This window comes from Lupinus angustifolius, chromosome LG03 (assembly GCF_001865875.1).
Source record: "Lupinus angustifolius cultivar Tanjil chromosome LG03, LupAngTanjil_v1.0, whole genome shotgun sequence".
Lineage (NCBI taxonomy): Eukaryota > Viridiplantae > Streptophyta > Magnoliopsida > Fabales > Fabaceae > Lupinus > Lupinus angustifolius.
Window position 1 is genome coordinate 26,884,154 of NC_032011.1, and position 26,310 is coordinate 26,910,463.

At 35.3% G+C, this 26,310-nt stretch overlaps 1 protein-coding gene across 4 annotated transcripts in view; it reads right to left on the reverse strand.

The window, feature by feature from the left end:
* The window catches only part of LOC109344248 (BEACH domain-containing protein B), a 28,178-nt gene continuing 1,985 nt past the window's right edge, over nucleotides 118-26,310 (reverse strand). For 2 of the 4 annotated variants that reach the window (XM_019582932.1, XM_019582931.1), the window contains exons 3-41: nucleotides 26,013-26,076; nucleotides 25,485-25,704; nucleotides 24,411-24,587; nucleotides 23,610-23,930; nucleotides 22,199-22,424; nucleotides 21,699-21,767; nucleotides 20,274-20,735; nucleotides 19,792-20,110; nucleotides 18,791-19,255; nucleotides 18,498-18,656; nucleotides 18,250-18,399; nucleotides 16,084-16,239; nucleotides 15,851-15,892; nucleotides 15,381-15,725; nucleotides 14,482-14,655; nucleotides 14,144-14,304; nucleotides 13,724-14,042; nucleotides 13,115-13,544; nucleotides 12,682-13,018; nucleotides 12,350-12,538; nucleotides 11,433-11,688; nucleotides 11,033-11,224; nucleotides 10,740-10,958; nucleotides 10,424-10,600; nucleotides 9,637-9,749; nucleotides 9,056-9,517; nucleotides 8,712-8,925; nucleotides 7,587-7,808; nucleotides 6,994-7,464; nucleotides 6,584-6,907; nucleotides 6,020-6,472; nucleotides 5,887-5,933; nucleotides 5,675-5,768; nucleotides 5,154-5,360; nucleotides 3,880-4,005; nucleotides 3,416-3,787; nucleotides 3,061-3,292; nucleotides 1,793-2,566; nucleotides 118-507 (exon numbers count right to left, since the gene is read on the reverse strand). In XM_019582932.1, coding sequence (XP_019438477.1) covers nucleotides 1,875-2,566; nucleotides 3,061-3,292; nucleotides 3,416-3,787; nucleotides 3,880-4,005; nucleotides 5,154-5,360; nucleotides 5,675-5,768; nucleotides 5,887-5,933; nucleotides 6,020-6,472; nucleotides 6,584-6,907; nucleotides 6,994-7,464; nucleotides 7,587-7,808; nucleotides 8,712-8,925; nucleotides 9,056-9,517; nucleotides 9,637-9,749; nucleotides 10,424-10,600; nucleotides 10,740-10,958; nucleotides 11,033-11,224; nucleotides 11,433-11,688; nucleotides 12,350-12,538; nucleotides 12,682-13,018; nucleotides 13,115-13,544; nucleotides 13,724-14,042; nucleotides 14,144-14,304; nucleotides 14,482-14,655; nucleotides 15,381-15,725; nucleotides 15,851-15,892; nucleotides 16,084-16,239; nucleotides 18,250-18,399; nucleotides 18,498-18,656; nucleotides 18,791-19,255; nucleotides 19,792-20,110; nucleotides 20,274-20,735; nucleotides 21,699-21,767; nucleotides 22,199-22,424; nucleotides 23,610-23,930; nucleotides 24,411-24,587; nucleotides 25,485-25,704; nucleotides 26,013-26,076 — 9,658 coding nt within the window. In that variant the 3' untranslated portion in view covers nucleotides 118-507; nucleotides 1,793-1,874. Of the gene's footprint in view, nucleotides 508-1,792; nucleotides 2,567-3,060; nucleotides 3,293-3,415; nucleotides 3,788-3,879; nucleotides 4,006-5,153; nucleotides 5,361-5,674; nucleotides 5,769-5,886; nucleotides 5,934-6,019; nucleotides 6,473-6,583; nucleotides 6,908-6,993; nucleotides 7,465-7,586; nucleotides 7,809-8,711; nucleotides 8,926-9,055; nucleotides 9,518-9,636; nucleotides 9,750-10,423; nucleotides 10,601-10,739; nucleotides 10,959-11,032; nucleotides 11,225-11,432; nucleotides 11,689-12,349; nucleotides 12,539-12,681; nucleotides 13,019-13,114; nucleotides 13,545-13,723; nucleotides 14,043-14,143; nucleotides 14,305-14,481; nucleotides 14,656-15,380; nucleotides 15,726-15,850; nucleotides 15,893-16,083; nucleotides 16,240-18,249; nucleotides 18,400-18,497; nucleotides 18,657-18,790; nucleotides 19,256-19,791; nucleotides 20,111-20,273; nucleotides 20,736-21,698; nucleotides 21,768-22,198; nucleotides 22,425-23,604; nucleotides 23,931-24,410; nucleotides 24,588-25,484; nucleotides 25,705-26,012; nucleotides 26,077-26,310 lie in introns of those variants that run through there. The other 2 variants (XM_019582933.1, XM_019582934.1) reach the window with 2 other exon arrangements.

Here is a 26,310-nt window from a genome sequence, read left to right on the forward strand (position 1 = left end):
TTAACAAATAATCATCTTTATATTCTTTTTGTAAGATTTGATAAGATATCATAACATCAATATAAATTTCATAAACTAATAAGTGCCTATAGGATTGCAATTTACTTCTTCTACTTCTTCTACACAGGTACATGTTAATAGTAATCCATTTGCCTTCAGCTGTAAAATAAGGCATTCAAGCCTGTCTGTACAATATAATTGTGTCAAGTTAACAGAGAAATGCAAAAATAATAGCTCATAGCTACATTATAGTGAACAAGAGTACTAGTAATCCTATAGAAGAATTAATGTACACTTATGAACAAAACTCCGAGTCTTTACCTCCCCATAATCAAAAGTATGAGAAAACAGATTCCAGGAATGTAATTACTGTCTCATGGTTTTTAGAAAGTAGATAATCCACTCAGTTCTCTTATTCCAGCATGAAATAAGTGAAAATATATATTCTCTCTCATCCTATCTTACAGTATCCACAGGCCAAGCAATTCATGGAGATGACACCCAAATCTGAAAATCGAAGAACATGACAAGTTAGTATGCAGTCAATGGGTGTGCACCTGTAAAAGACAACGGTGGAAGATTCACCAATGCTTAGAAAATTTGTTTCAAAGGAATAAACATGGTGGATTTATTCACATTATGTAAAATTAACAGAAGATAGAGAGGCTCCTATTTAGCATCATCCTATATATGGTGAAGAAAAGTTGTTGATACATTTAGCAATGGAACAGAAGATAGAAAGGCTCATATTTTGATCTGTAGCTGATTTCAAGACAGCACTTTATATTACCATTACCCAAGAGAAAGACAAGGTTTAAATAAACAAATGATAAATCCAACCAGAAATTTTCTGCTACATTAAAATGAGTTTCCAAATAGCTTAATACCAAGTGTATATATCTCGAAGAATAATCAAATTCTAAGATTAAACTTGCAATTTAAATGGTATGAGTGCCACCTGTGGCTTTTCCAGTCTAATTAAACAAATTTAAGTAATTAAATGTATTAATGATTAAAAGTACAAATGCTAATGAAATTGGTAAAAGGTTATAAGTTTTAGGTGGTTAACGTGAAACTAAAATTGATTAAGATAATGTCAAATGTGGCTAACACTACTACTAGGATCAGCACTAGCTAAATACAGATTCAATAGTAGAACAAGCCCTGAGCAATGATATAATAAATATTGAAGATATATCTGTCAGAATACCGTGTGGCATTCTAAAACGTCTTTACTTATTTTCATATCTTAAAGGTCCCATAAATTGTGCCACTGCATGTACCATAAGCCTATGATTGGTTGAAAAAATATTTTTAAGTTAAAAAATTAATAATTAATTATTTTTCTAACCAACCACAACTAATAGTATATGCAGTAACACAATTTATGGAACAGCAGATGTATACCCTATCTTAAATCGGACAATATATTCAAAATATAGAAAAGTAAACCTGAGTGTGCATATTTGCAAAATAGTATGCAAGTCAACAGTAGTACTTTGAATGACCATTCGGTATCCTTTAAAAACTATCCTCGACAATTATGCATCTTGATAATTTAAAGAAATGACCCTCATGTATCATTTGTAAGATCATTGTAATTCTGTATGTTTCCCTTTATACATCTTGATCACAGAAAAAAATGAATAGAAAGATTGCAATTAAAGTAAGGAACAATGGGATATTGTTAACTACGAGTAACTAGTAGGAAGTATTTATAGGGATTAAGCACAAACCCTATGACAAGGAAAAAAGGAAACAAGTAGTCAACAAAAGAATGACAGTGTTGTACCTGGAACAGTCATCACAGGTCAGCACAAACTGTTATAATCCCAGGCGCATATTTTCTCTGCATGCTATTGTTATCTTATCTCCTATGTAAGCTTTGATTTCATATTTTTGTTGTGGCTAGTTTTTCGAAGCTGGGGATTTTCTATCGAATACACAAGCAGACTTCCATCTTTTGTGCCAGCTAAGAAGCATTCTTCCGGGGTTACTGTCAGGGATGTTATAACCTTTCCAACTCCATTATATTTCTTAACAACTTCAAGGGTGTTCATAGAGCGAACAATAATCTGTCCATGATCACCTGCACCTACCAAAAACTCACCACACCTGCTCAATTGGACAGCATTAAGGCGTCCATTGGATTCAGAGGAAGCAAGGTGTTTACCATTAATTGAATACAGGTGCAAACTAAGATCATCGTCAGCATAGATCACAATATGACCACGCTGAGAGACAACTAGCTTTGATATTGGACTGCCTGATGGATGTCGTAAAGATCTTACATATCTACCTTCTCGTAGGGTGTGGAATACACAAGTTCCATCTTTTGACCCACTAATTATGATATCAAGCTCATGACTGACATATAAACAAGTTATTATATCATCATGCCCACAAAGGATATGACATGGAGTTTCAACAATGACAGAGTTTTTACGGGGTAATTCAGATTGATTGTTGCGAATTCTCTTTTCTGTAGATTTACCACGAAAAACTTCCCAAACCATCACTGTTGTATCATAACTTCCTGTTGCAAGGATACTTCCATCAGATGTAACTGCAAGACATACCATTTTCTGGTCAGACTTGAGCAGAAAGCAGAAGGATGAACACTACCAATGACAGGATATTAAATGAAACTCACTAAAAGCTTGTTAGAAGATATTAGCCTTTTTGAAGTTTTATTAACCTCATGCTGAGAAAATGGCTTTCTTGGGAATGGGATCAATACTACCCAGAAATTTTTTAAGCTTGTAACGAATGTAGGAATATCTTATTCCCCAGTTCGGATTCCCAGAAATAACTTTGCAAACCTTGAAAGAATGTGCCATTTAATTTATCTACATGTTATAATGGCTTCAAACTTTTTGGTTTAAGAGGCCAAGAAAAAACTTCATATCTCTTCATTGAGCAAGCAAGATTGTAACAGAAACCAGATTTAAGTGACGCATGTCATTCCCCTCTTCCACAAAGAACAAAGTACACTTCAATACATGAAGTTGTATATTACAGGCATCGAGTTAGGAATCCTTAACGGAGAATGAAACATACCTGCAACACAGCTTACAACATCCTTATGCTGCCGGATGCTCTGCACCATTCTACCATCACTCAATGACATGACCTGAAAACTATTTTCCCAATTACCACATGATATTAAGAAATTCTCGGAGGGTGTCTGCATTGTTGCAAAGCATTTTGATCCAAGTTCAACATTTTCAGGCACAGGGATCCCAATTTTACGGGGAGAAAGTACATCAGAACCAATTCCAAAGAATGGATCCTGCAGAAGGTGGAGGTTGTGCCTTCACTTGTCAAACCACCAAAAATAATTCTAATAAAAGGTAAACCAAACCAAATAAAAAATTCCAATGTATTTCAGTGTCTAATGACACCAAAGCCTAACCTGGGAACCAGAAAACGTAAAATTTCCACCAGATTGCAGTTGGGTTGTCAGCCACATCTTAACAGACAGATTGAGACCCTCATTCACAAGGACAACATTTGAGTCCATAAGATCAACACACAGTATTGCTGATGAAGAATTACTTGTATTAGAAACAATGGAAGTCAGACTGATAGAATCAGGGGCAAAGTGCAGAGGATGTGCAATTGGAATTGGTGGCCCTCTTCTTGGGTGCTTCTTACGGAATATCTGGATTGGAGTCTGACCAAAGTTGGCTATTTGATCTTCTATAGCTGCTCTTTGAAAATCGTCTTCCATTGTTTCCAGATCAACAGCACCTTCATAAGTTAAGTAGTAGAAGATGTTTGCTGCCTATAACCAATCATTAAAATTTTATAGGTCAGCCAATTCTAATTTGCATGAATTATGGTTGAAAATATAATTGTATGGATCTTGAAGTATACCTCTACAGCAGGTTTTCCACGTTGCTTGTAACCAAATACCAAATCTATCCAATGATGAAGATTTGAACTAACATATTCACTTTCAAGGGCCTCCCGGTTTCTCCTGATGAATTCTTCAGGTGAGCCCTGTGTGAATAATTTAAAATTAAGTCCTTTCTGAGTTCTATTTCATGTAAATATTTCAAAAATGAACAGATCTAATTAAAACAGGAACATGCATTAAACGAAGTTAAAGATGATTGATTCGTGCTGTAGTAGGAGGAGAATAAAAGAAAGGCCATGATAATCATGTGCTTTTATTGGTTGTTTTATGTCTAAAGTTGAACTTGTTTACTGGCAGCTTTAAACTGAGAATAAACACATTTGGAAGCTACTGATCAATTAGATAAAGCACATTTTTAATGACACTGCACTTTCAAAGAACAAGGCTAGAGTTCTAATTCATTATATAAATTGCGATATTACTTGCATGATGGATAGATGGGTAAATCTTTTAGCTAAGACATGTAGTTGAATGACACAAGAACTTAACCTCAAGACACACCATTATCCCCTTCCTAGTTTTATATTCTTTGTTTGTTCTGTCGTACATAACAAGATAAATACCAATTATTTGTTATAGGTGGACAGCCTCATAAAGATTTTCATCCTGTTAACCATGTTATCTGTCTATAACAGTTCCATGACAAACATTTACTCCTACATTTCCCATGGCATAAATAATGTGATGCACATAGCTTTTCATAGTGAATGTTACGGACGCCCTTGTTTGAAGGAGCTCTTGTTGGTTCATTGTAACGTGTTTCAAGGAAATTAAATTTCAAAATGTGATACATAAAAAAGATGTGAGATTTCAATAATCTTTAAATTTCCAAAATCAAAACCTAATTCTTGGCAAACTCAAATATTGATTTTTTTACTGAATAAGCATGATTATTTATCTTACATCTGTTTGGTGGAAAGCTCATAATTTATGTTGAAGGAATTTCAAGAGAATACTCTTGTAGATCTCGAAAGAGATGGTAAGGTTTTGATACTTTTGAAGTAAATAAAACAAATAATTTAGACCATTCCATTTTTTGAATCCCTAAGATAGAATCTGTAAATGCTAACTGCAGAGAAAGATTGAGATAGAAAGCAGGGGATCATCATATATAAACATGTATCAATCTGAAAAGGATTTATACATAAGGTAAAAAAAGAATCTAAAATGTTAATAATTGCCAGTATTATGTTACTCTTTTGCATACAACGGTTGTAGAAAAGTCATGTACCTTAGCCCAGGGAGGGAGGCAAATATCCCCAATAGGTTCACCATCCTGTTTAACTCCTAGATGATAAGAATTCGAGTTGACAAGAAACTCAGGCAGGTAAAAGAACTCAGGTATTAACTCCTTCACATCACTAGTATTTGTAAGACAATTTTTGTATGTGGCATCAATACTTTGGAAAAGACGGTCAGCATGATCAAATTTACCACCCTAACCAAAGAAACTGTTAGTAACATGAATACCAACTGAATATAAATAAACCACCAAGCTAAAAATAGAAGAGAGAAGGACAACTGTCAATTAACTTGGATAAAAATTATTTCTAAAAGAGGGGGAGGGGAGAGTTGCTAATTCCCCCCTTTAAAAATTGATTGCATTACATTCACTGCGAAAACATTTCATACTAGACTTAATGATAGATAGAACGCAAATCCTCCGTCACAGTGCATTTTTGTCTGGTAAATTGAAGTCAGGCATTACACAAGTAATGCTTTATATATGCCATGAAGAAGGTAGAAGAATACCTGCAGATTACGGTGAAGAGAGGTAAAGGGCTCTAATCTAAGAAGGTAATAAAGTACAATGCCCATGCTTGAGTAATGAGATCCATAGTAAAAACTGCACCAACAAACAAGCAACAGAGCATGAAGGAATATATATTTATGCACACAAACTAGTGATAAATTTCAGACAACAAAGCATCAATGCAAATCCTAGAACCAGGGCTGATAATTACCTGGGTATATCTGGATCACAGAAGTTACGGTATCTATCTTCAAACACCTAAATGCAAGAATCATACACTAAGAATGCTAGTTAAAAGATAAGAGCATTCCATCAACAGTTTATAAAAAATGGAACAAACTAACCTCAAAGCGTTTACTATTAAGCGCTCCTACAGCCTTTGAGAGATCTCTAAATGTAGATGACTTGTTATAATCAAGAACCTCTGATGAATAATCAGCCAAAACCCAAGGGAAAACGGGATACTGGGTCAAATCATTATAAGATCTTCCAGCAAGTGTGTTGAGAATCATTAAATATTCAAAGTTTGTCATATCCCTTCTCCTCCAGCTTTCTCTGGCATTTTCAGCCATCTCCTGTGCTACTCGTCGATCAACAAAATTAATAGTTCCACCCTTATCCTTCCCACTTCCTTTGGGATATGAATATTCGTTTCTTATACTAACAATCAAATTTCCTGTATCTTTTGCATCCTTCAGTGATGCAAAGTTTAGAAATACTGGGGCAACTGAATCACTGAAGAAAATCTCTATTGCAGTATATCTGAGCAAATACCGAGTCCAATGAACAGCTTTTATCTAAAATGATAATCAGAAAAAGAAATCATCAACAAAAAAATACAGGAATAATAAGATATCAATTTGTAGAACACAAAAACATCGTGAAGAAAGTGGAATCAGTAAACCAACCTTGGCCATGCTCCATCTTCTATGACGTTTAACACATCTCATAAGTTTAACAGAGTCATTTCCATTTATTACCTCGATATTACTAACTGCAATTCCCTTCTGAAGATCCATATCAGAAGCGGACCACTTAAATGGCCTTTGCTTTTGATCAGACTTGGTCAGATCAAAGTTACTTGAGGCATCAAAATTTCTAAAAACAGATGATCCGCCAGTACCTTCCACCAAGAACTGAGCAAAGAAATGCAGAACATTTTTCATGACAGCTAAATGACCAGCTAATTTTCTCTTAGGAGTCACAAGAACACATGGAATTGACAGTAGCACCTGAAACAGAAATTAGACATGACACCCGCAATATAGTTTCAGACTCACTTAAAATACAAAAGACCATATTAGTTGGTAACACACACCTCACTAGTTTCTGTCTCGGGTGAAGAGGAAGTTTCTTTTCTTTCTTGCACAATATCCTTTCTGTCACTGCTTTCCTTCGTTAAATCTGAGGATATGCATCCTGAATGATCAGGGGGGTTCGGTGCCTTCGGTTCACTTATTTCAGTATTGGATTCATTAACATCCAAGGTTCCCTCATCGGTTATTTTTCTGATCCCTTTCAACATGAGCTGCTTCATTTTATCAGGTATTTTACCGACAAAACCAGGAGTACTTTCAATGACAGTAGTGACGGCCCCACTAGTAGAGGCAGAAAGAGGATTACAAAGAACTTCATTGAAATGGTAATTTCGCCGTAGTTTTGGTCTGCGGCGCCATGTATCTTCTGTCTTGTCAAGCTTCCAGTGTGTTACAGCGCAATTTGGAAAAGGGTTAGTAGACCATGGACCTCTCTCATCAGTTAATGATCGAAACATGTGTATCCATTTTTCCTGTAAAAGCAACCACAGTTGTTTATACACTTGCTTATATCACATTTAGCATATTTTATGAGGAGAAAGTAGGGGCAACAAAAAACATTTAATAATAACACAATGAAGGATGTTAAGCATACAGCAATGTTTTGCTGCTCCTCCTCGTAAGTAAGCTGGAACTCAGCTTTTCTGCTATCATCCGAAGCAAGTACATAGTTCAAGCCATTTTGTATCTCATCCTGAAAAGCTTTCTTGCTACCAAACTCTGCCAGGGAGTTTTCATCTATTCTAGAATGGAGTTCCTGTATCTGCTGGTTGCGGTCAGTTTTCGATGTCTTCATATATTTAGCCTCATCACTGGCCTAAAAAGTCAAAGCAATCAGTTAAAAATGCAAAATAGCACTAGCAGACAGAGAAAACACAAGAGAAGTAGTGAAGCTATGAAAAATAATGTGGCACACAACAACAAAAATGCATTAATCATACTCAATTAGGTAATTAATAACAATTTTATAATTAATATGCGAGCTGATAGGCAGAAGTATGGAAATTGTTTAGCAGCGAATAGAGCAATTAATCTCAATAACCAGCTAGATTGACTGGCATACAAACACTTTATGGCATTATTAGACAAAAGAAATTGCAGTAAAATAACTTCAAAGGCTAAGGGAACACTTAGATAAGCTTTGAAAATAAAAGTGATTTTAAGATAGTATAAAAAAATTGATTTTTATGTAGAGATTTTTATGAAAACGAGAAGCTATTTTGTGTTCGGGTGTTTCTACAAAAACACTTAACTTTAAAAAAACAGAAAGCTGATTTTTCATATAAAAAACTACTAATCTCAATTTGTGGTTAAGTGAAGAAAACTAATATTTTTAAAACAAAAAATTACTTTATTTTGAAAACCTAATCCAAATGGTTCCACATGGCACCTGAAATGATCTAAACCGGTTGTATACATATAAGGATCACCATATAACTACATACCTCGGTAGGAGTAGCATTGACTACTATTCACATGTTGGTAGCATATTATGGGATAAAATCTCACAAAACCATCATTGAGAATGTCACATTAATTAAAGTAATTTTTAATCAACAGATCAGAAATGTCTTAAAAGTTATAACAATTTTAAATTAACCATTAGATCACAAATTTATTCTTCATTTAATTTTCTAAATGCCCTTGGATCCTCCCTCCCTAATACACACACAACACACATATTCAACAATATCAATTGGTGAAGCATTTTGAGACATACTGCTGACAGAACTCGATCCTTTTGAATTAAATTTTGTATGGATCCTGTATCTTTTGAATTGTAGCTAGAATCTGTGTTGTCATCCCGGCTCACAATGCTAGTAGCAAGCATCGATTTTCCAATATTGACAGTTTCTCGTATCAAATGTGATAAAACATGAAAGCGAGCACCATCATCCAGCATTCCGTACTGAGACCTAATAGCAAGCAGTGCCCTAGCAACATCCAAACATAAACTTAGTTTCTGATAGGTTAATCTGAAAACTTGTGAATAAAAAAATCATCTATTATAAGTAAACTTATAAATTGATAAACTTGCCCTTCTGTATGTAGAAGAGGTATTACCAGATAAAAAGTTGCAGCCTACTTTTGCTTTGATCATCTTCAGCAATTAAAAGGCATGGCAAGAGTGAGGTGAACACTTGGACACACCGTGATGCCCTTTCTAGGGAAGATTTACACAGATACAGAATGACAAGACGATAAATAATTCTAGGGCACCTCTCTCCTCGTAAAATCATAGCTTTGTCAACAATTTTATTAGGTTTTCCACTCAAAGCAGTGCCAATCCCTCCTGATACAACAACTGCAGCCACCTCAGCAGCAGGAATGTTTAATGACTCAACCAAACCACGTGCCCTTTGACCAAGACTTGGTCCAGCGAATGATGATGATTTGGGTAACATGTTGCTGGGCCCTTTACCATTCATCTTGCTAATAACAGCCCACAATTTGTCATATAGATTCCACCACTTCTCTTCAATTGTATCATCGTTTCGTAGTGGCTGTTTAAAATTCTGTGATTTTCTGAAAGATTAGGAGATCAGATTGTAAATACTGTCATATCAAGCATCAAATAACTATTTCCTTCTATTTTATTGGTGTGGTATTGACAGAAAGGGGAGCAGGGTTCAGCATTTGAATACCTAGAAGTTTGCTCGTCAGCTTCTCCTGTCAACACTTCTTTTAGGGCAAAGCTGTACTCCTTGTGACATTCCATTTCCAATGCAAGGTGAAAGTCAGAGTCACTTCCAAAGAACTGTAAGAAGAAAAATTATAGCATCTTCAACAGAAATATCAATTTTGAATAACAATTAGTGATAAAATATTACCTATTTACTTATCTAAAGAAATCAAAGCATGGTGGAAAAAGTTCTCCTATATACTATTCAAGAATGACATGATCCTACTGCGGGCTCGCAGGCCACATAAAGTATTATATCTTCTGGTTTGTGAGTGATACAATAATGAGGACTGTACAAAAGCTTATTTCTACATGGTTTCTCAGCCTAGAACATTTGGAGTGGCCTTTGTTTTTTTGGTCACCCTTGGTCTTGTACTGTTAAAAGTGTTTTTTTATTGTGGCAGCACAACGGTTTTGAAGAAAAGAGAGTAATTCAATTTTGTAGTTGGTTACTATGTTGTGGCTCAGCTGTGTATGATTGAGTAGAACTCCAGAACATCAAGCAGAAACCATTGTTTACCATGCTTTCATCAGATACAGTTGTTCTTTTGGCATCTGTAGGATGCTGGGCAGTTTCAATAAAAGTGGAATATTATGTTACACTGATCCCTACCTTTATTCTTCAAAAAACAATGTATTAACAAGCAGATCTCATTCTCCACAATGTTAACTTACTTCCTTTGAGACATTAAAAATATGATCAAGAAAATGAACAATTCATACATAAAAATTGCGGGTAAACCTAATACCGGGAGTTCTCTATCAATTTCAGATATCAGCATCTCATCAATCAATCTGAGAAGGTACAACGTATTATCACGACAAGGTTGTGAAACAAAAATTTTATCTGCAGCAGACAGCTCCACCATATTCTGAATCAAATCCTCATATATATCACGAAGAAAGGATTGACATGAATTGGCACCCTACAAATAAATATTTAAAATAAAACCATCACTTGAATAATGAATGAAATAAAACCACACTAGAGTGGTAAGTCTGATATATACATTCTTGCATAATTGAAATGTGAAACGTCAACGTCTAGTCAGATTCCCAACTTACTTTCTCAGAGTGCATAACAAGGAAATTGACTGTCTCTTCCAACTGTTGCCAGCCACCTTTTACAGAATGCAAATAGTGACAGAGAACCAAAGAAAACAAATTCCTCACCACGAGCAGCTCATCCATCTCACTGTGACCTTGATTAGGTAACTTGGCATTGAAGTCTTTTAACACATCAAGGTTTAGAGAAGATGATAACCAGGCATTCCACCCATGTTCCTATTAACCATATCATCAAATAAGCAATAATTCATTAGGGTTTAACCGAAAAGATAAACTTACAAAATACATACCATAAAAGCTTCAATATTTGAAGGATTTGAATCAAGAAGGTCAAGTAGATCTCTGATTATTTTTATCCTTGCTGTCGCATCCTCGCAACCAGACAGATATCTGAAAATCAGAGGCAACATCTGAGGAAGTAAAAAATGAGAACTACTGCCCTTGCTTCTCACCCTCTCAAGGTGGCTGTGTCTTTGTAAAACCTGTAAAGCACAATTTCCTTCAGGGGTTGCCAGAGAATGGCTATCAAAATAAGCATTGAAATGACCAATTTACTTTGTCTTGGCAACTTGAATCCATTATCTAGCGAACAATTAAGTCTTCTACAAAAAAATGCAAGTTGCCATTCCAAAAGTATTGTCGCGGAATAAATATTGAATTAAGACAAGAGGGGTCCTAATGTCACATTACCTGTTTCGGGCTAGCACCACCAAGAAGAACGTCAAATAAAGTGGCACATAGATTATCTGACTGTGGAAAGCTGAACAGTCTATCAGATATAGCTAAGAAAACTGGCTGCATTCTCATTTTCCTATGGCTTTCCGAAAGAGATCTGGATCTTCCCACAGGGAGGTTGAAGAATCTTGGCCCCTTCTTCTCGGATGGTAGGCCAACCAGAAGCCTTCCAATGAACTGTAAGCTCAGCAATCTGATAGACTCAGAGTCCCTGGGATAAACCAAAAATAGACTACACAGCATAAGAACCAGGCGTGTATATATATAAAATAATTTCATAGAACTATTTCAATAACATACAAATTAAGTATCCAACATATTAGCTGAACCTACTAGGTTAGGCAACAATGCTATCATCCTTAATACTTCTATACAGAAAAAGGATACACAATAGAGAAAACAGAGGAAAAGTGCAACAGAAGGGAGGATAAGAAATACTCAATAGAAGAAATTTCTACATACAACAAGGAATATGAAAAACTCAAGGATGCTTAGCAAATGGAAGAAAAGGCCACCATGAATACTTAGCTAATGGCTAACCACTAACATGGATTTCTTGGCAACAAAAAGTTACAATTTGTTTAAAAAGTATCCCTATGTAGGCCTTAGAGGTTTGACCATCTCGAACTTGCTGACTTCACAAAAATGAAGTAAACAAAACGCTGATGCACCAAGGTCATTCAACATTAACAAGCCCATCCGAACAGCAAAAGAGGCGTACCCATGCAACATAAAAATTTTAAAACGAAAGAGGAAAAAAAGAAGTACAGGGACACACTTGTCAGTAAATATGTGAAGCTTAAAATTGGCTTATCAACTATTTCTCCTTTCTATAAGCAAACTTTATGGAAAAAATAATGCATGTGACATACCGCTGGAGAAGATTGACAAAAAGCTGGCAACCACCAGTTATATTAACTTGTTCAAGGAAAGAAGCAAGTAAAGATTTCTGGGAAACAGCACGAATAACCATGTGTAAGACATCTTCAATACAGGTCATATCCTGACTGGTCTCAAAAAAAGCTATCAGAGCTTTTATGTCACCTGCAGCAATGTTCTGTCTGCATATAACAAAAAAATGGAATGAAAATTTCAGTAGAGAATTTTTAAAAGTGATGTATTACAGTGAATGTTAACGTCAAGAACAACAATAGTACAGATAAAGTTCTGATTATAGAAACAAATCGAGCAGAAGAAGCTGTACCTGAGACACATTTCACCCAGACTCAACAAAAGAAGACGGATCTTATGTATTTCTTCTTTACTAGGCCTTTCTCCAATAACTTGTTTGCTAACAGGATGTTGAAGAGAGTTACTTCCAATGAATAAACGAGACTTGACATTACCACAATAGAATTGGTGAATTATGTCAAGAACGCGTGGAAGCCGACATAGACTCTTCAGTAATCTAGGATCATTGTCAAATTGCTGGATCAGAAACATGTACAGTTCACGTTGCACCTTGTAAACTGTAGCGACCCAGATAAGAGGATTCAGAAATATGCTAGATATAGCCTCTTTCACAAGCAGCTCTGCCAATCCTGAGGAGCATTCACAAGGATAAAAAAAACAAGTGGTAAAAGAAAATGCCATAAAATGAATGGTAGATATAGAACAAATGGGAACAGATTACATACCAGAATTGGAAACCACATTGAAAAGCTGCTTCAAAGCAGAAAGACTTTCCAAATTAAGTTGTCGTGGAGGAACTGATTGTAACAAGAATCCCAGGACAGAAAATCCACACACAATATGCATCTGTTGTTGATTTGCTAAATTCTCATCTAAAAGAGAGGCAATAAGCTCAATAACTTCAGCTGTTACACACTCTCTTGTCGTCGGTGTTAGTAATGCCTTTTCAGATTCTCCAATTTCGTTTTCAAATTTACAACACTGAGTGATAAGAGGGAAAAGCACAGAAACACCACCCACACAGTATATTATCTGCTGCAGCAAGCGTCTTGAACATAACTGAGTCCCACCAATTACAGCTGCTTCAAAAGAATTCTTATCCAGTGCATGACTCATTATCGGTGAAACATTAAATAGCATTCTGCCAACACTTGCCTAAAGAAATTAATGAACTTATTAAAGTCTAGACTTTAGATGAAATATGCATCAAGCGTACCTCTTCAATGAGGAAAAAACAAACAAATAAATATGCATGTTTTGGTATACATATATATATATATATATATATATTATATATATATATATATATATATATAAATAAAAAAATTAAGAACCTGAGCATTGAGTCCAAAGATAATTCTTGATGCAAGACCATCTTTAGCATCAAGAATCCCACTGGCCAATTTATCACCACAAAGTGGTAAGGCTTCACTGTCAAGAAATGAATACATATAACTTGGCCCTAGAGAGTAGATACTCTGCACTTGTTCTGTAGAAATTGCATCATTAAACAAATAAACAGGACCAATTTGGCCAAAAAATGGGCATGAATCTCGGATTGATTCAAAGGTGAGCGCATTGTCTTCATAATGAGGCATCTTAATTTTAGCACCAATCATGCAGCTTGTTAATGATTCACTGACTTTTGCATACCTGAAAGTCAGTAATCAAGCAACAGTGTCACTAAAAGCCATTCATCAATTGATCACAAAAATAAATTCACTTAAATAAACAAAGTATTAACGTGGATGAACCTGCATCTTTCAGATGAGACAAGATCACCATCCAAGTAACATCTCAGTAAGCTACCCCCATAAAATGCTCTTCCAATGCTATGAGTTATGCAAAGAAAATGCCATCTCCTCCTGACTAAATTAACATTCAGGTCCACACGCTGTTTCTTCAGGTTAATCGACTGCAAGAGACATAGAGAAAAGAATCTAAAAAAATGGACCGAAAAAAGAAACAAAAAAGAATACATTGAAGCTAAAGCTCACCTAAAGCAACAAAAGATATATTAACAAAGGCACAATACATAATAAGAACAAAATTTGACCAAAAGAAGATATTTTCAGGAGATTCAGTTTCCAACCTCGTAAGTGAGCTTGTCCCTTGTAAGCACAGCCAAGGATCCTCTTCCATTTTCTGTAAGAAAACTGAAAAGACCCATTGTTCCATTTCGGGGTAAGTTCTCAATCCTGAGCCAACAGGAAAAAGAAAAGCCCTTATTGAGAGGCCACTGTAGAGGTGTCTTAAGAATGATACCCTACAAGGATTTAAAAGAAAATGAGATAATAAATCACATACCAATGAGAATTGTGCAGATAGCATTTAGCGATGAAAACATTGATCAACGAGAACTATAAGCAGGGAAAGGGTTAAAAGATGTACTTTATCTTTTGCAAACGGCATACAGCATCAATTAACAATTCAGAAACAGAATATATCCCTAAATCTAAGAGTATTTGTAATTCAATATAAAGCTTATTAAGAACCTTTCAATAATTTTTAGTGCTTGTTTTCCATTCACGTGGAAGTCTACAATTACGTCAAAATAATACAGAGCCAATAAATGTTAAGCAAAAGGATTATCCTGAGTGGTATTACACAGTTAAGCCTATATATCCATCTAGACTAAGCAGTCATAGGTCATACTAGAGTGCTATTACACAGTTAGTCTAAGACCTGTCAACTTTACAAAAGGATTAGACAGCTCTTCTGAGAAAATGACTTTTTCTGTTTTTTCCCCTCATTTGTGGTATTTCCTGTAAGCCATTCTTGAAGGGTCTCATGTCCACCGTTTTCTATTACTCTCTTCTAATTTTTTACAATGATGTCGACCGGTGAAACCATAGAATTATAAGATGCACCATTAGTAGCTTATATCCACGATGAAAGAGAAAGTAAGATTGATGCAAAATAGTTCAAATAGTAACTAAAGTAAAACCAGGAGTTCTCCAGAGCTACTTCTATAATGGCTTTAGGACTTACAGAGTCAGTCCCATCATGATCAAAAAACGCAGTTGGCCCCTTCTCGTGTAGCATAGACAAGAGACTTGTTAACAAAACAGAGCAGTACTGTCTCCTTGTCCCAACTTTATCACTTCGAAGTAGAGCAAAGATTTTGCGGATGTCCTTCCCTGATATGCTATGCCCACCAATGGCTTGTATTAACTGGGCAATTTGAAATATCACACTGTCATTATCTTCTTGAGAAAACCAATTAAGAAGAAAATCAAGCATTCCTGCTCTGACACACGAAGCTTTATTGGATAGGGAATCTTTCAGCAGTTGCTGAAATAAGCCTAGCCCACGATGCTGCAACAACTCACTGCTCTGCCCAATCACAAGATAGCAAGCAACAAAACAAATGGGCATTATTTTCTCAGAAAAAAATTTAGCAAGTGCTAAAATAATAATCAAGAAAAATACAAAAAAGCAAGGGGAAAAGAAATTCAAACCTTCTGCAGTACAATCAGATACAGTATTACTACATCTTCATTCTGAAATCAAATGAAGAAAAACAGAAAATAAGGAAACAATGAAATAAAAAATTAGTAAAAGAAAATTTAATAGCACTAAATCAGAAAAGAATATGGGTGCACCAAATGCCACATTCTACAGTTCCTTGGAATAGAAAATGAAACAGTAAGTGGGTCAAAAATCTTTTGGAAACTATGTACTAGTATGTCACCTTTATCATAGGACTCAATTTGATATCAAATTTCCCATCAGCAAGCATATCAAGCAATGCATCTAGAAGCCTTTCACTTGAATGCCTTTGACAAAAATCCAACAGCAGACTCTGCAGCGTCTGGTAGCCCTTTCCAGCAAGAGCTCTAAATGCAGCCTGCAAAAGATAATGAAGCAACAAATTAACTTCTAAATCGAGATGCATCAGTACAATACAAACAAATTCAAGATGAAAAATGTATATAATATCTAAATTTGTTATGAAGCAAAAAGAACTAGACTTTACTTCAGACAAAATATGATAATTATATCATCAATGGAGAATCAGTCCATACTCAAATTTGTATCATAACAAAACATCAGAAAAGAACGAAAATTAGTGCACTTTGATACCTAGATTTGAACAGTTTAAAATTGCATGAGCAACCACCTATTACTGGCCTAGCTGAGTATAATTTCGACATTTTTTTACGAATGAGATATGGTATGTACAGGGATCATTGAAAAAACTTGTTCCAGGGTATGTGCAACTGTGACTTAAAATGCTCATATCACACATTTTACTGTATAAGATGGAGTGCATTTCTGAATGAACATCACATAATTGCTGCAAGACCGAGACTGAACAAAATCTGACAATAAAGACACTTCTAGGCTAAAACAAGGCATTTTACTTGTGCGTTGTCGAAGACCAAATATTTGGGAGATCATTTAGATCAATGTATTTTTAAAGGTATTGCTTTTGCTTATAATGTTTTCGTTGATCTTCCTCTAAATCTATTAATTTGGCTATCTTTCATATTCTCAAGTCTTCATTAGGGGCCTATTGGTATTCTCGTATGAGTTATGACCAAATCAGTTCATCATTGTGCATTATAAATTCACAATACCTAAACCATGTGACTAATGATAGGGTATGATCCCTAATTTTCACCTCCGAGCTCATATTCTACTGAATTTCCATTCAGTTTACTCTGTTGTACTTAACCTAAAACCATGTGACTCCAAATCTCCCCACCAATAATCTAGTTTACCAACCATTCCATCTATCAATTCTTTTACAAATCACCAGGGATATGTCATCCCCACATATTAGTTCTTGGATCAGGGGGATGTTGGGAAGGCGGATTTTGATTACAGGATTTATTTAAGCCTGTATAGTATGTTGTAGAGATCATATGCTTTTTTAGTGTCTATGGTTGTATTCTAGATTTTCATGAATTTCTCCCTTGAAAATGAGAGAGAATGAAAGAGGAGGGAGAACTCTTAACTCTTCAAAATTGGAGATATTGTACAACCAAATAAGTCAAGATTGAAACAAGCATGGGTTCTTATGTATAAAAAGCTTCAGTGTCAAAAGAACCTAGAAGCCTACAATCAGGTAATGCAACACCAGAGATTTTTAATCCATGAATGAGCAACATAAATTCTAATAAAATATCAACTGTTATCTTGACTTCTATAGAGAGAAAGGGTTGTTTCTTCTTTATATGCACTTTTTTCATATTACCCAAAATCCAGTATTCTGTTTTCATTAAAAAAAATAGAATGGATATTCTAAAACTATTTGCATCCTGAATAATAGAGAAACATAGGACAGATAATCGACTTAATGGGAGAAGGCAAGCAAAGGCATAATGAAAAGGAGAATTGACTACTTAACAATTATCAAAAAATTTGACAAACATTATTGGAGGCCTAAAAGAGACATAAGTTTTCGAGAAATAAATGAGTGGCAGACATTGTTGAAAACAAATTATTATTGGCACCCTTTTTACTCATTTTGTTGTAGGCAATATTTGCTCATAATAATCTTGTGCCATAGAGAACGAAGAAAGCACCATAACCATGTTCCAGTAAAATCAAAGTGACACCAAGCTTCCATTTTTTCTTTTATTTCAGAAAAGATAAAATTGTGAGAAGAGCCACTGTTAACATTCTAAGATAAAATCACAGGATAAAATTGTCAGAAGAGCCACTGGAAATATTCTAAGATAAAATCAAAGGCTTCATTCTAAAACAGCCACTGGAAAGCACAAGAAACAATTTTTCGACTATATGAAACAAAAGTATGGCTCTACAAAAAAAAAGACAGTAATATCAGAGGGTATTAAAATTTTAGCGAAAGAAAAGGGAAAAAGTAAGAAAGATTAAAAAAGATAAGTACCTTTGAGGCATCATTACTTGCAAGCAGACAAGTAAGCGTCTGGAGTACATTCAAAACTAATTTCTCCCCCTTTTCCTCATCAAGGTTGCTGTTAAGTAATGATACAACATGCAAGAAGCATTCCCCGTCACGAAAAAGGGCTTGATAGTACTGAAGCAATACAATGAAAAAAATTAAATAAATAACTTAGTTAGATTGCCAAATGATGTGAAGACATATAAAGAAACGAATCAACATTTGACACATACTGCTTGGTTAGCCTGGAGCATATCTCTCATTCCAACCATCAAATCAATAGAAAGATCAACAAAGCATCTCTCATGTTCTTTTATTTGAGTGAACATCTCCAAATACTTGGAGCATAACTGCGACATTGCCCTTTTATCTTCTTCAGAGTATGGTATAATCTGGGGGAAAAGCAATTAAACATAGTAACATGAGTAAAATTCACATAATAATTACAATGTAGAATATGATTCCACATATACATTATAATTATAAAACAGCAAAAACCGCAAGTAAAGAAAACATAAAAGAATACCTTCATGAGATCAAGTATGTGTCTAACCACATCACCTCTCAAACCTTCAACCCAGAATAAATCAAACAAGCAATCGATGCATGTAAGACTCTGCAATATCAAACTCCTAGCATCTTTCGCTGCTGCTAGAAACATGGTAAAGAACTCCATGCAAAATTTCATACAATCAAACCAACTTTGTACAGTCCCAGGTGAATTGCATTTGTGTTGATCTTGCACCGACGGTAATACTTCCATATCACTATTCTCAATGGAGGAGGGCGTGGTTCCAGATCTTCTGAACTCATGTGCTTGAACACAAGCAACTTTTAGAACCCTAGAAACTGCATTTAAAGTCTTAAAGGAAGAAATTGTTTTCTCAGGGGAGAGCTTCAAAATGTGAACCAAACTCCTCACTAGAGCGCTAGCAACTCCAGGATTACATGCAGAATGTTCAAGTGCATCCAGCAAAGTAGACAATTCTGTCTGTCTCAAGGCAGATATACATTAGAAAATTCAAAAATAATTTCTTCAATTATACAAAGCAAGCACAACAATAATATAAAAATGTAAAGAATAATAACCATAGTTCAGCAAAAATCATAATCCACAAAGCCAGATAACAAGGCAGGCAGTGCATAATTAAAGCAAATATCCATCTTAGGTGATAAAATAACCTAGTTTCAGGAACGCAGACACGGTGCTGCTTAGAAGATCTTTCCATAAGTCAATTCCGTTCTGTAAAATTATATCATTTCCTCTTTTCCTATTACTATGGAGAAAACATCTATGTAACTCAAAACAAACTCATGTCAGAAAATCTTATGAGACACATGCATATCTAATACTTGTGTATCTCTATTATCAGACCCATGGCAGCCTCGTGATATTAGAATGATGAAGAATAATTATAACAAGTGCTCATAGTAGACATGAAGTCCATGTTTAAGACTCTAGTTCATAGGATAAAAAAGAGCTTAATAAATCATACATCCTATAACAAGGGGGAGAAAGGAACCCACCGTGTTGTGTGCATTTCCCTTAGCAGTTGCAGCAAGCTCCACAAATGAAATTACTTCCATCTGTAGACTATTAACCTCAATAACTCCTGCTGTATTGCTAGTGCTACCTGAGGCAGACAGTATTTCAGACTTCTCTTCATTGTATGCAAGTGTCAGTCCAGTAAACTCATCTGAAGATGATTCAAAGTAAAAGAAATTTTCTGAAAAGATAAGATCCCATATTCCCTCTTCGCGAAAAATCTCAAGTGTCATGGAAGAAGAAGACAGAAGATTTCTAAATGCATTAAGAACTGTATTCTGTAGAACTGTCACATAGACCCTGCAGAAATGGGATGCAAAACAACATAAAAAATTAGTTCATTACATGAAGCTCCTATTTCATAACAGTGACAGAATAGTTCACAATACTTTTTTCAGTGGTTAATTAGATTATTTAGCAAACATCATAAAGAAAGACACTACAGGCTATTGGCAAAATTCACCTTAAATAGCTTGGCAACTCATTCTGACTTGAGCATGCTTTGATGCAGGGAAAGATTGTAAATAGAACCCTCATAACCCATTTAATTGACAGCTCACAGTATGCTGAGGAAACAGGCAACGAATGTCGACCAGAAGATGCTTTCACGTGAATAGATTTTGATCCTTCGGGAACTAGAAGAAATGAACAGAGACCTTTGCTCAACATAACAACATAATCGTTCCAAAAATGAAAAAAAGAAGCACTCGGCGAAAGGCCAGCAGAAGGCGACGCTGTATCAGGTTTCCCACTGTTGTCGTTTTTTCTAATGTCAAGACCATGCTTACCAACAGCCTGCTGTCCGGAAAAATCCTTCTCAAGTCCCAAATCTTGAAGCACAAAAGCAGGGGAACAAAAGCTATTTGCAAATTTATGCACTCTACCATTTTCACAGAGAAATTGCAAGTTGTTTGTATTTCCAAAGCTGAATCAATGTCAAGGTCTCACTGATCAATAACTTTTTAAAAAAATTTGATAAAGATCCAACCAAGCAATCTTCAAATAAACAAGCCAAAGGTGCCATTTACCCTATAAGTTCCAACAAATGCACAGAGGATGATATCATACTATCTTCCACATGAATAAAAATTCAGAGAGGAATAGTTAAGATTTAATAATGACACAAACCAAGGTTCTAAAAACTAAACTGGTCATTGAACCAGTTCAGGGATTGATTCAAGGTTTAACAGCGTAAACCAGGTTCTGAAAACCAATCAAGTCTGAAACACTTGGTTGAACCAGTGTGTAAGTATATATATAATATACATAGCATTCACAAAATATAATAAACATGACAGAAGTTCTACATAGGACAACACAAAAAACAACAAAGCCTTTTGCAAGTCCCACATTGGGTGAGAAGTAAAGAGTCCATGCCTTTAGATATTGCAAAAAGCAAGGCAAGCCACAATCAATGCCTTGCCTCTGGTGTGCACCATCTGTACGGTAACCCTTTATGACAACTACTTCTATTTTTTAAGGAAACATGGTGTATATTTTTACAGTGCTTGAGAACAGAAAAACTAAAAAAATACCAATTTAACCATTCAGCCGAGTGGACAGATAATGGGCTGGCTGGTTTTCCAGTATCTTACCAAAATGATTTTATTTTTATTTTTATATACTAACTGGACTGGGGAGTTTCTCAGTTTCCAGTTTAACAGGTTGGACCAGCCAGTCTGGTCTGATTTTCAGAACCATGACAAAAACAAATGTCTCGCGGGAATATACAAAACATTTAATAACTTCAGTAAGCAAGTTTCTGCTTCGGTTTTTGACTACTCACACATAACATTGTACATAAAATAACTCATTCAAGTAATCATACTTACTAAATGAAAGATCGAAAGCTTAAGAATTCACAATATGAGCAAATTATGAAGGATACACAGCCTCCTTCAAAACTTCTAGTGCAAGAATATGAAGCTGAAAGTTCTTCTGCAACGGCTTCTCATCCCTGAAAACCATGCAAACGAATTCTCAAAGATTGCAAGATAGTCTCAATAATATAACGATGTAGATATACTCCAAAAACAGTATGGTATGAGCCTATGAGGGAGACAGTAATGCAATAAATGGCATAAATATTTGCTTAAGTTCTAGACAAGCTAAAACCAGTAGAGGAGATAAAATGTGCAAGAAGTCAAAACAATATATTACTTCAAAAACAGACAGAAAACTCGGACTGTGATGCATAAATAATTGGCACCTTCACCAACATCTGGCATACATCAATTAATTATCCACAAACTCAAATTTCAAAAATCACAATAATACCACAAATACGAAGAACAAAGAGACAACATACTTAAAGGAATCAGCATATCCTGCCACTAAACCAAACAAAAAAATGATTGGCTTGAGTTATACCCACTGCAACTACATTACCTTAATCCATCATCAGCCAAAACAAATTTACTGTAAGTTTTTGCATAATTTGATGGGAATCCAAGACCATCCAATAGCACTTCCAATCCTCCGATACTTTTAAAATGATTTTGACCCCGGGGGTTTGTGGATAAGGCCAAGGAAAGGATTTTCAAGCTTAAGTACTGAAGAGAATCATCCATCAAGAGTTCTTTCAAGCTGAATCTTCTAATGATACGCAATAGCTCTGTGACAAATTTAAGTCCGGTAAATACAAAATGGAAGATTAATGAAACAAAAAATTTAAAATAAGTCTACATATAAGCATGGACTATGAACTTCCCATCAAATTCAAGAAACTAATAGTGGTAGGAGACATCTGAAAAGCCAACACAGATTAACCAATCTATAATTTCTCTCAGTCAATCACCACCTTGATAGAAAAGGTAAAAGCTTCTGGATCACTAGAGTTACTAGCCTTTGATACCATGTCAAATAATCATTTTCTTGAGCTTCAAGAACAAGGCCTGTCGATGATTTTTAAATTTTATATCTCGAACATGTCCCACAAAATATCCTTTGGGGAATGAGAGTGGAGAAAAGCAAGACTCATCTCTGTCCTGAGCTGAAATTTAGTGCAATTCAAAGAATGGGGAAAGAGCTCTAACACCATCTCAAGAAATAATTTAACCTAGAAGTACAATTTGTTTTGAAAAGGCCTGATAGGAACTGCTGGTAATCATAAACAAGCAGCAGGAACACCAAGCAGCCAAGCTGAAAGGCTTAGATTACAAAGATAGAAGTTGGGAACTGCAAAGAAAGAAGTGAGAGTGAAGAAGAAAGAAGAAAGTCAAAGAAGCTAAGTGTTGTCTCTGCACACCAATTAAGCATGTGCAAAATGTAATAGTTAAGAGAGGCAGTAGTGGGCTTACAGTTACAGCTAATGGGAGCTTGTTGGAGTGGAGAAAGTGAAGAAGGCAGTGGTTACAACTACTGGGCAGTAATTACAGTGAGTGTGAAAGGAAAATGAATAGCCAGGGACAAAAAAAAAATAGGGAAGCAAAGGGGGGCTCTGGAACTTGGAGGATTTGGGTGGGTTGGCTTTAGGCCATAAGGCAGACACTGCACTTGTAGCTCTATTTCTTTCTCTTCTACCTACATCTCTTTTTCTCTATTATTGTAAATGGAGCTTACCTCCTCTAAAACTAACATTTTTTCTTTACATTGAAGTTGGAAGGGAAAAGGTATTTGTCGCTTCTTTTTCCGGCGTAGTCAACAGACATCAAGATACAACTAGAGATACACTTCCATAGGGCAAGGAGGCACAAGGAGCATTGCATGCGCTGACCCAAATCACTATCAGAAAAAAACATAAAAATAACAGATGCCTAATAACCTCACTATATACAAGAACAACAGAATCCTACCTTACCTACTAACCAATTTAGACCACCAGCTTCCATCACAGAAACAGTTGCTTTCTGACGCCAATGAAACCTTGCTTCAGTAGACAAAACCCTTGAGCTATTTGAAGAGCTGAGTGAAGCATCAGCACGTGAAATAAAACCAACAGGACTGCAGAATAACTCATCCTTTTTGTCTATATTTGAACCTAAATCAATGAAAATATAAATTATGGACACAACATATGTAAGAATTTGTTGGAGCAGCCTGATTTTCTCCATAGCAAAGTCTGGCAAACTTTCATCAGAAGAAAAGGCACCACTTATGGTTTTAAGTTGAACCACAGCCCCTGTAACAAATTGAAATTAAATGGTTTTAAGTTGGACCACAACCCCTGTAACAAACTTTCATCTAAACAGCATGTAAAGAGCAACAAAAGGCAACTAATCAAAGCATGTAAGTTAAATTTTCAATATATAGGATAATAATGACTATGAACAGTGGAGAATAAGATTTAGAAATCCAATCCTATCAAATTTTAGGAAATGATTTCATATTTTGTTCATAGAAAAAATTGGTTTAAAGAAAACCCTGCCGGTTTAATAAAATGCACAAGCATCTCTTAACCTATAACAGTAGAACACATTATGCATAGGTCTAAGAATGAAGTTTAGCAACCCAAAAAACACTAAAGAATTATGAAAAAACAATATACAGAACCTAAGAAACATAAGATGAAACTTGTAACTATTTTCAGCCAACATCATGCACAAGAGTAAAACCTGGAAACAGAGGAAGAAAACACTTAGTCGGATAACATTGATTATACCTTTCATTAAGGCTGTAAGTTTTTGAATTCCACCATAGTATCCAAATACTCTGCAATTGTATAATGAACGGGTGATAATTTTCAGTGCATCCAAAATTACAAATCCTTCCGAAGTAATAAACAACTGGGTTGCAGCCCCAGACAAGTCTGTTGGAGATTGCATCATGCTGGTGTTCACTGAAAAGAGGAAAGAGAAAAATCATTACTGCAAATTGCATGTCAGCAATAGAAAAAGTAATCAAAATAAACATTTTTACATGTTAGGTTCAACAACATCTTCAAATAAGAGAAAGGTTGTTCAGGACTCAATTTTGACATGCAAATGAAAATTTATGGGAAACTTAACAGCTGTTCCAAACAGAAATTTTTGTGAGTAAGTATAGGCAACCCTTCTTATATCTATTTCCTTTATTTTATATTGTATAAGCCTTACCTCTATTTTTTATTGCATGCATAAAACGTATAAAAATCTACATGTGTGTATGATGTTGTACATAGTCAGCCCTAAGCTTAAGATAAAAAGTGGAGGTTGTGTAAGGCAGTCGACAACAGATGTACAACTTTGTCGAATCTCTATGATACGGATCAACGATATGATAATGTTAATGCTAGATCGTTGCACAAAAACAATGAGTTGTATAACCTGGGAACAGTGTCAAAAGAGCAAGGATAGTTGCATCGCTCCCTGGATGTAGTGAAAAATAAGCAAGGTTTCTCATATTTGCAATAACAAAGAAGCTAATCCACAAATCTTGGATATGAACCGAAACATGGAATAAATCAATTGAAATAGTAGACACAAGAATTAATTTTATGAAGGGAAAGGAAATTGAAGGAGCTTCAATCAAATTGTAGAAATTGAAGGGAGAGTAACAAAGGAGCTTCAATCAAATGATGGAAATTGAAGGGGCTTCAATCAAATGGTTAGTCCAGTTTCTAAATAAAGAGAGAGGCCAAGAAAAATAAGAGGTGCAAAAATTAAGAAAGATTTACAGATTAATGCTTTGTCAATGGACATAATTTAAAAGGAAGAAGGTGGAGATAATGACAATGATGGCAATATTTGTAACTTACACTCAGTGACCAGTGAGCTTAACTGTGTAATCTCTTCAATTAATACCCTAATAACTTCAATGGGATGTCCAGCTGAGCAGCCAACAACAACATCTTCATCTGATGGAAAATTCTCTGCAGAAGTAGACTCTAACAATATGCCTGAATTCACAGGTTCCCAATCCTTGTAGTGAACTACAAATTGCTTGATGAAAACATGAAGCAACCTCTTTTTCTCCACCTAAAATATTAAGGTTATTAAATTAATTAGGAAAGATACTAAATAAACAACTATTGTTGTGAGGGGAAGAAAGCATGCATTCAGAGTCATTCTTAACAACCATAGCATCCCACAAATTTATAAAGTGAATATGCTGCTTCTTTTATTTTTAACAATATATAATAGATACATAAATAAAGCATACAGACTGCATGCCTAACATGACTTTAATGAATATATAAATATATAGCTCATATGAAACTCATCAAGCTTTAGAAATTTTTAATATACAATATTTATAAATCTACTAAGCACAGAACCAAGCATACCTTATCATCGACTTTGTCGTATCGCTCCCAAAGAGTATTTACAATTGCCTCGTCACCAACATCACTGGAAAGGTGAAAAGTCATATGAAACTAAAGTAAAAGATATTGTAACAGGATTAAAACAAATGAATCTTGTACTTTGTTCTCTTATAAAACCCTCTTTTAGTTTCTCACTCAATCGGTCAATCCCCTAACTCCTGGGCCGAGTGTTATGCTGGCTAGAAGTTCTTAAAAGAATTAACACAAATTATTTGCTACAGAATCGTAAACCTCCCACTGCCCTTTGGACCAAGGCACA